Genomic DNA, 10,312 nt, shown 5'->3' with positions numbered 1-10,312 from the left:
GAATCAAGTATGCAGTATCTCAGGTATTTGAGAGTCTGAAAGGCAGAAAAATTTATGTGGCAGATAAAAAGTATCTCCTGCCAAGTGGCACGCTCCACTGCCTCCGCAGGGAACAAACTTATCGCTGCGGTTGCCGCACCCTTGGCGAATCAGTTTCGCTATCAATAAGTAAGCAATAATCAGCAGAGTGGTTGAGAGTGAATACCCACCTGAACCAGCCACACTTCTGCCGCCCCGCAATGTGTGAATGCAAGTCAATGAATGTGATTGTTTGCCGGGAAGTGCAAAGTGTTGAAAGGACTCACGCAGAATGGCAGTCAGGCAGGAGCCAGGAGCCAGGAGCCAGGCGCCAGGCGCCAGGAGCCCACAGTAATGCATTGCCGCAGAGTGGCATTCAATTGCCGGGCGGCAGACAAGTGAATCAGCAGCCGGGCGGACAAACAAACAAGCAAATTCAGTGTAACGACCACAAGCCCGGCTTGATAGCATCACTTGACAAGTCAATGAGACGGCTCCTGAATGGAAGTCAAGCGGCACCAGAATGCAGAGCAGCACTCGTACATGGTCACAGATATCCAGTAGCCAAAGACCACTGTATCGGTAACAATGCCATTGCGATCACATTTGTTCAGTGTGGCCGACGTTCCGAGGACATCAGCAGTGTTTTCCATTTCATTTACGACATACCGCTTGCCATTTCACAGTAAAATATTAAAAGAACACTACTTATCACTCCACTACCAGGTATTAGTTACAAAACCCGATCATAAGCTAATTAGATGCAAATAAAAAACGTTGGCTTAAAATTAATCTGTTTGAAACCACTAGAAAGTAAGCCGCAAAGCACACACCTTCCACTTAAGCGAGAAAATCTCGAAAATCCCTAGCCAAAGCCCGTAAAACGTTTTGTAATCTAATTAATGGCCCTGCAGCAGATAATGGGCAAGTGTATTCATAATCCCAGGCAATTTCGCATTCATTAAAAGCCAATAAAAGTGAAAATTATAACGCACATCTACCCAGGATCAACTCGCTCCGCTTTCTTGCCAGGTGAATGGGCGCCCACTTCATTAACAGTCCGTAGTCCGTAGTCCGCGTGGGTGGGCTGCTGTGTTGCTGGGTTGCTGGGTTGCGGGTAATGGAAGCTAATGAAATAACAATTAATTGAAAAAAGAATGCCAGTGTGTATGTACACAGTACACGGCAGATGACCGGCCATCAGCAGCCGACACACTTTCATGGCCATGGGCAAATACAATTTGTTTTAATTAATTGGAAGCCACAACCGCAGAGCCGGCCAGCCGAACCTGATTTAGACGAATTGCCAACAGTTCAGCCGGGCATTTTGGCTGGCCCAGCCAGCAGCGACTTAATGTCTGACTTGGCAGCCCAAATCCCACGGACAACATCGGTTGCCACCGGATTCCGGAGCCTCCGGCCGTGAACGGCAATCAAGCGTGAAATGATTGGCAGTCGGGAGTTGAAATGCAGCCCCATCAGATATTCCCACATGTGTCGCACTACCCAACTATTAGCGTGCCCATCGATTAAAGTCGCCGCAATCCCAGGATGCCAAAGTGGCATAGCCCACGGGCTAAAGCTCAGAGTGTCGTCAACCAGACGATTTGAGGACGGAGATTGTACTGTAAGCATTATATCTGCCAGCTACTTTCGAACTCCGGACTTTGAGCATTTAAATATGCCAGCCAGTAATGGTAGGGTATGAAAGGGGCACCTTAGCTTGCTGCCTTGTCGGCTTAAGTATGGCAAAAGAAGCTTAGAACTTATGTAAGCTACAAGGGAGACTAAAAATATGCTACACAGTATTTCAAATTCAATGAATGCATTCTTACGTAGGACAGTTCTGTAATATTTGCCTGCATAAATAGTAATTTTGAATCGTCTTGTATCCATGCACCCAAAAGAGTCAATATTGTATCATAGAATAAGCTGTACACACTGCGTATTAGTGATATTCATAGGCACTCCCTGGCCTAGTCATTAAATACTGTTCCTTATACGTTTCCTCACCTGTCACAAGCAGTTAGGGTATCAATTAGTCAGGCTTAGTGCACACCCATTCGAAGCGTGCCTGCGGCAACCGAAAGTTGAACAAAAAACTTTGGCAAGCTAAGTTGCGCTTATGCTTATGTTTAGGCGAGTATGTAAATGTTGCCGGGGGGCATTCGTATCGGTGTCTGCGGTTTCCTTGTGTGTGTGTGACTGTGTGTGAGTGTGTGTGAGTGTCTCTTACGTCGTCTGTGTGGGTGCGGTAAATGCGGGTGAGTTGGTGTGTGAACCACAACATGTGTCGTCGGGCGTGAACAAAAGTGCTAAGAAAATTACATTTTGGCCACATGGAAGGGAGAAGTTCTCCGCCAGTGGCAAAGACCCGGCCTAATGCCTTAATACACTTAAATTCGCTGTAAATCGGGGGGCTTCTGTCTAATTTTCAGGTGGCGAGAAACCACTTGGCCCCAGGAATCACAAGTTACTTGATCCCCACAAGTAAGTCAGTGGGGTTTAAATGGAAATTTTTAAATAAACGAGCTGCCAGCCACACGAGAACGTATGTAACATGTGCAGTTAGAAAAACACGTTGGTAAAGGATGAAAACATAAAAAAATCTAGAGAAAAGATAACATATAAAAGTCAAAATAAAAGTTTACGTAGTGAATATAAACTAACAATTAGTTTTTTAAAAATTCGGTCAATTAAAGTTGATTATTGCCATTTTTCTGAGTGCCTATGTCCGGAATGAAAGCGACCCCTTCCGCTTTTTGTTCTCCTGGGTGCTACTGCTCATGTCCTTATGCAAAATTCACATCCACAACAATCGCCCCAAACTTTTTCTTTCCCGCATATACATTACGCTTTTGTTCCACTTACGGCGACGGAAAATGCAAAAAAAAATGAAAAGCATGAAAAACGCGCCAATATATCGCAGCGCGGAAATAATGCAATTTGTGTGTGAACTTTTTAACGCACTCGTAGTTTTTTATGCGCACTCACACTGCCAAACTTTCAAGTCGGAACTGGAAACTGGGAACTGGGAACTCGGAACGCGAGTTTCGCAAACATAAATATTTACGTACGAGAGCGGGGTTCGTCTTTCGATAGTTGGTTAAAACACGGGGAGCTTGGAAAGTCCTGCTCCACTCACGAACAGCAGGCAACTGAGGACTCGACTTCGATGTTGGCCAGCTAAAAGGACCTTTCGGCTGTTAGGACAACAGTGGCTCTTGGCCTGGCAAAGAACGTGGCTGTTACTTTATGTCTAATATTGAATTATTGAAATCAAATTTAGTGCTGCCATCCATATGTGTGTCACTAAGAAGGTATTATTAAATTTCCATGCATTGAAATTCTCGTGTAATTACATTGCAGCTGAACAAAAAACATGGCATACTTTGCAGCTGGCGCTGAAAATTAATATATGTACGAGTATATGTGCTAGCAATCAAAATGTCACATCTAAAGTGAAGAACATATTTCTGGCTTATCGGCAGTCCGCTTCACTCATTCATAAAATGCGGTCCAATTAATTGGAACTTTAAACAAATGACCGCGAATAAGCAAGCAATCAATGGGGTGGCCGTACACTGAGCCAAATAGTTAACTAATACAAAAAGAGCGATTAATCGAATGGAATGAAATATTAAACAGTGATGTCAAGGAGGCTACGAAATAGAAATGATGAAAGGTACTGAGATACTAAACATGGGATACATTTCATATTTTCACACCCCGTCATATCCACAATAATGCTTATTTCATATTCTCATTTCCAAATATACGGCGCTGACATGCAGCCCACTTAAATATGCAAAACTACCACCTTTCGTGCGCACTTTTCTCTGTGCATTCGCTGTGCTTCATCGCATGTCAAATGCATATTTTACCATTCAGCGCCACCGCCGTTGTCCTTGTAGTCCTGGCTGGCAGTGTTGCTCCTGCAGCCATCCTTGTGCGCTACTTGGGGCGCAGTTGTTAACGAAAACGGATTCCGGAAGGCGGACGACCGATACGGATATAAGTGCACCATGTACGGCAAAGGGCAGTCGAGGAGCGGATAAGGGGAGCGTGGAGATTGGGGGCCGTCGATGACGGCTGAGTGTCCGGCAAAACTGACGATTCGAGGTGGCATCTTCACGTACACATCGCTGATGGGGCCACACACACACACACACACACACTCGCACACACTTGGACACACAATTTTGTCGCCTCTAAAAAATTTGACGTTTTTTTACGATTTCCACGTTAGTCGTACCCCACTTCTCCTGCTACTTGGCTATTGATTTTTACTTGGGAATAAATTGGTTTCGTTTGTCTGTTTAGCTATGGCCGTTGTCATTCCTATTGGTATTTCTATAGTATGAGTGAAAATTCAGCACTTCACTCACCCGAAAGTTTTCCTTCGCAATTATGGTGGGAAATTATTTTTCATTTCGCTAGCAAAAGTCTGGGCATTTATCCCCTCCGCCATCAACTGACCATCTCAAATGGCCGGAACTATTGTTATTAATACTGCCAGTGAATGTTTTTCGTTGCGTTGCCCTTACCCACTTTTTTTATACGGTTGCAAGAAAAATTGCACAGCAAATAAAAAGTGAAAAGTGGAAAGTAAGTAAGGCATTAAAGTTGGATATTCCCTTCGCCAGCTGAAGAATGTTAAAGGGAAATTAATTTCCTGCGAATCCCTATAAATATGAATACAACAAAAGGGCTGAATGGCTCCCACTCCGATCATCATTTTGCTCGCTTCAGTTTTTGCGTAATTGAAATGCTCGTCCGTTCCGGGTTATGCTTTCCCGCGGAGAAAAAAGGGAGTCCTGGTAGTCCTGGTAGTCCTTGGTCCTTGTCATTTCCCAGCACTCGCTCTCATATTTTGGCAGCTACGTGACACATGCCGTGACCATGTTCTCACCGAGCTGCAAACAAAGTAATTTTTTTGGCTGCTTAAATATGGACATGGCATGGCCCCTCAATTCCGCCCGTGGCCACTCGCAATCCCGACAAATAGAAAAGGTATCCCTTTCTTCCCACAAACGTATTTGCATTGAAACGGTCACAAAAGGGTAGTTCTGTTTGTCTATCCCATTTGTTGGAGCAAAAAAAGTGAAGAAGTGGGCCAAATGCGCTACAGTTGGTTATACAGTTATAGCCAAATAAAAGACGCACAGAGAAGCTAATTTTGTGCATAGTTTATACCGACCATAAATCTAAATTGCACGGCAACTAAGCTTAGGGTTATTGGCCCATTTGTTTGATGCCTGAATATACGGGCTAAATTTTCCGGGAAAGTGCACCGGCTTATCTGCACCCGCATTACCCAAAGGCTTAACGAATCGAGCCCAACTGATTTTTGATTAAACTACAGAAGAAGAGTAAATACATGAGTTACTTAGATTATCGACAACATGAAGTGGTTACCCTAAACGCTTTAAGATATATGCACATATGAGCACGTTTCAATTATTTCAAGTATTTTTTCGATAGCACTAAAAGTAATTGTCCAAAATTGGAATGGCATACCTCGTTGAATTTGTAACGAAATTTCCTATCCACCTATGTTCAAACTTGGAAACTTTTATTTTTGACCATTTTTCGCAAATTTTGACGAGGGTACCCCTTATCGAAAATGCGAAAATTTGTTAAAATTTGTTTTTCCGAAAATCATAAAAGTGGTGATAGGCATAGTTAGCTATGTTTATTAGCAGCACAAAACTGTCTTCATTTTAGCTGTGCCTTCTTTTTTGGCTAAGTTATGGCGAAAACCCAGTTTGAAAATATCCGATTTTTGACAAAATTTTTTTTATGATTATTTTTTGATAAAAATAATCGGTTTTTTTGCGATAGCAATAAAAATAGTTGTCCAAACCTAGAATGTCATACCCCGTTGAATTCGTAACAAAATTTCCCATCGACGTGTATTCAAAAAAGTAAATTCTAATTTTTTGCCATTTTTCGCAAATTTTGATGGGTGTACCCCTTATCGAATATGCGAAATTTTGTTAAAATTTATTTTTCCGAAAATCATAAAAGTAGTGATAGGCATAGTTAGCTATGTTTATTAGCAGCACAAAACTGTCTTCATTTTAGCTGTGCCTTTTTTTTTTGCTAAGTTATGGCGAAAACCCAGTTTGAAAATATCCGATTTTTAACAAAATTTTTTTTATGATTATTTTTTGATAAAAATAATCGGTTTTTTTGCGATAGCAATAAAAATAGTTGTCCAAACCTAGAATGTCATAACCCGTTGAATTCGTAACAAAATTTCCCATCAACGTGTATTCAAAAAAGTAAATTCTAATTTTTTGCCATTTTTCGCAAATTTTGATGGGGGTACCCCTTATCAAAAATGCGAAATTTTGCTAAAATTTATTTTTTCGAATTAATTATTTGCAAACCGTTTATGCATATTTTGCGCTTTACGATTCCGCTGATATCTCGACATTATTTAAGAATTTATTGCTATTCAGGACAAACACCAGATCGGAGCCCAACAGGCTCCCGTTTACGACTTGGCACATGAACGACAATCGCCGGGAATAAACAGCAGGATACTCAGGATGGAGACTCAGACCCAAAACGAGGTGGACCGGAAAAAAAGAGCCACATTTCCACAACGCATTTATAATTAGACTTTCAGCAAAATCAGAAATAAAAGTTTTTGATTACACAGCAGCTTTGTGCTGTTGTCCCCCGCAGAAGTAGAATCCTCACCACCAGGAACACCAGGAACACCAGGAACACCTGAAGCACCTGTGCCTCAAGTGGTGACCGCAGATCCACAGATGTAATGGGTTGACATTAGCATAAGCGTTAGGACCGAAAATTGAAGAGCGAAACAAAAGCTCTTATAGCATCGTCCTTCGTCCTTTTTAGGATGCTAAACTTTATAGCAGTTCACACATCGCATATTAACTCTTTCCGCGTCCCAATCTTTTTAATTAACTACTCATATCCGCTGCTGAGCGTGCCTAATTGATATGAGAGTCCTGCGCGCACAGTTTCCCAGACTTTCCCCAATTTTCCTTCGATTTTCCCACCATTTTCCGCCGCCAAAAAACCATCACGCTTCAATGGCGCTGTGTGCGTGTTAGCCAAGTGTCTTATGAGTCTGCTGCTGCTCCTGCTCCTGCTCCTCTGAATGTAAGTGTCTTAATGAATTTCCATTTCCAGCAGACACTCATTCAATTCCCGGCCATAAAATCGCAGCCAAAAGCAGAAATTAACTTGCCTCATGTCAAATGTTAATGAGCAGCGAACGCACAGTGTTCGTTGGCCATGAATATTTAGATAAGAAAATATTCAAGTAAATCATCACATTTTTCAAAAGTGTGGGCGTGACAGTTTTGGACGGCTTGTGGGCATATGAGTGGGGGTGGCAACAAACTCAGCGTCCATGTCTCTGGAAGCTGCATGCTTAATTTCAACATTTTATCTTTTGTAGTTCCTGAGATCGAGGCTTTCATACGGACAGACGGACATGGCCAGATCGACTCGGCTATTGATCCTGATCAAGAATTTATATACTTTATCTAGTCGGAAACGTTTCATTATGCCTTTTACGTACTTTTTAACAAATCTAGTATACTCTTTTACTCTATGAGCAATGGGTATAATTACAAAAAAATTATATTAAAAAAATGTTCTAAATTTGAATGCAGGTTTTAAGAGAATTTTTTTTTTTTCATCATCACATCAGAAAAATTACAAAAAAAAAATTTAAAAAAAAAAATTCCAAATTTAAATGAAGATTGTTAGAGAATTGCTCCAAAAACATTTAGAGGTATGCCACTTCAAAATCCGATTAAGATAAGTTGAGTTATGGACTTTGGAACTTCAGTCTTAGGTCATATTTGAATTTCTACAACATCATCACATCAGAAAAATTACAAAAAAATGTAGAAAAAATAAATTTTAAAATTTGAATGCAGATTTTTAGAGAATTGCTCTAGAGACATTTAGAGGTATGCCACTTCAAAATCCGATTAAGATAAGTTGAGTTATGGACTTTGGAACTTCAGTCTTAGGTCATATTTGAATTTCTACAACATCATCACATCAGAAAAATTACAAAAAAATTTAGAAAAAAAAATTTTTTTATTTAAATGCAGATTTTTAGAGAATTACTACAGAAACATTTAGAGGTATGCCACTTCAAAATCCGATTAAGATAAGTTTAGTTATGGACTTTAGAACTTCAGCCTTAGGTCATTTTTGAATTTCTACAACATCATCACATCAGAAAAATTCCAAAAAAGTGTAGAAAAAATAAATTTTTTAATTTGAATGCAGATTTTTAGAGAATTGCTCCAGAAACATTTAGAGGTATGCCACTTCAAAATCCGATTAGGATAAGTTGAGTTATGGACTTTGGAACTTCAGTCTTAGGTCATATTTGAATTTCTACAACATCATCACATCAGAAAAATTCCAAAAAAGTGTAGAAAAAATAAATTTTTTAATTTGAATGCAGATTTTTAGAGAATTGCTCCAGAAACATTTAGAGGTATGCCACTTCAAAATCCGATTAAGATAAGTTGAGCTATAGACTTTGGAACTTCAGTCTTAGGTCATATTTGAATTTCTACAACATCATCACATCAAAAAAATTACAAAAAAATTTAGAAAAAAAAAATTTTTAAATTTGAATGCAGATTTTTAGAGAATTGCTCTAGAGACATTTAGAGGTATGCCACTTCAAAATCCGATTAAGATAAGTTGAGTTATGGACTTTGGAACTTCAGTCTTAGGTCATATTTGAATTTCTACAACATCACATCAGAAAAATTACAAAAAAATTTAGAAAAAAAAAATTTTTTAATTTAAATGCAGATTTTTAGAGAATTGCTCCAGAAACATTTAGAGGTATGCCACTTCAAAATCCGATTAAGATAGGTTGAGTTATGGACTTTGGAACTTCAGTGTTGGGACATTTCTTAATTTGTTTGAATTTCTACAAATCCTAACATCAAAAAAGTTAAAAAAAAAAATAAACCGAATATCTAAATTTTAAATTCAAGTTTTTAGAGAAATAAAAAAAACGAATTGCAAAATTTAAATTACTCTACGAGTAACGGGTATAAAAACATATTTGAGGTCTCGATTTTATTTCAAAGCTTTTTACCACAATTTCTCACTTTCAGCACGTGTGGTAAACTGAAAACAACAAGGTAAGTCCACAGACTTGTTTTGGCCACAAACAAGTTTAGCCCAATATCTTTACACTTTCCATGTTATTTGAAACAAATTCTGTTTTCGCTTTTCGCCCACGTTGACCTTGGCCTTCAGCTGTGTAGATTGCCCCAGAAAGTATCTTCGGTTGCCCAGATTTCGATTTGTAATCCCAAACAATAAGGAACTTTCGAAAATCAGCCGCAGTTAAAGAAACGAAAATATAGATTTTGGGCAACTTTGGAGCCACTGTTCGCCAAAGGCAATGTCATGATACTGGCGTTAAATATTCAGTATGAAGTGCGCTTCAGCCGGAATTAAATCTATTATATTGTCCCACTAATTAGTTCTTTCCCAAGCAAATTAGATAGTCCGCAAATAAGTGGAATTAACACCAACCAAAAGCTGGCTGTTGTTTAATCGAATGGCTGGGGTGATGAACACATCGTGTGATGACTACTTTGGCAAACTTAAGATTACTATTTTCAATCCTGTTCTAGATCTGGCGGGCGCGAACTTCACGATCGGCCAGTTCCTCGGGAGTGGGATGCTCCTGGATCAAACGGATGGACTGCAGGATCTCCTCTGGGATTGGGGGTGGAGTGGGCAGCAAGTTGGACTGTGGGTGGAAGCCGAACTCGTCGGCGGTGTACACCACCTGGACGGGAGTGCCCTCGGGGGAGATGTAGGAGTAGGATCCTTGAGCATTGTGGCCGCCAAGACCCTGCTCCTTAATCTGGATACCGCTAGCCTGCTCGATGTCGTAGGCGTAGGTGCCGTCCGTATCCTGGTTGGACAGGAACTTGGTGATGGTATCATCGTTCAGTGGCGCGGCCAGGGCGCATCCGAAAAGGGCGACGACGAGGAGCTGGTATAGGATTGGTATGGAATAGTCCAATTAAATCACTGGATCCATGCAGACGGAATCTGTTATCCACTTACGAGCTTGTACATGTTGCTGCTGCTGGTTTGTTGACCGCGGGGCTAATGCTGTCACTCTGGGCCCTGATTGACTATTTATAGAGCTCCGATCCGATAGCCAAAGACAAAGCCAACATGCAGACACAGACTCCGAATATGCAAACAAGTCGGGCATGCAGAGCGACCCATATTTCGCCCAATAAAC

At 40.6% G+C, this 10,312-nt stretch overlaps 1 protein-coding gene across 1 annotated transcript; it reads right to left on the bottom strand.

Moving 5' to 3' along the window:
• Positions 1-9,611: 9,611 nt before the first annotated feature.
• On the bottom strand, positions 9,612-10,226 carry LOC6544622 (pupal cuticle protein Edg-78E). The gene is made up of 2 exons (XM_001971468.3): positions 10,129-10,226; positions 9,612-10,054 (listed from the first exon to the last, which is right to left on the bottom strand). The coding sequence occupies exons 1-2, from the start codon at positions 10,138-10,140 to the stop codon at positions 9,683-9,685; spliced, it is 384 nt and encodes a 127-aa protein (XP_001971504.1). The 5' UTR covers positions 10,141-10,226; the 3' UTR covers positions 9,612-9,682.
• Between the last annotated feature and the right edge of the window lie 86 nt (positions 10,227-10,312).

This window comes from Drosophila erecta, unplaced genomic scaffold, assembly GCF_003286155.1.
Source record: "Drosophila erecta strain 14021-0224.00,06,07 unplaced genomic scaffold, DereRS2 tig00000021-arrow-pilon, whole genome shotgun sequence".
Taxonomy (NCBI): Eukaryota; Metazoa; Arthropoda; class Insecta; order Diptera; family Drosophilidae; genus Drosophila; species Drosophila erecta.
This window is presented reverse-complemented; position numbering and strand designations above follow the sequence as displayed.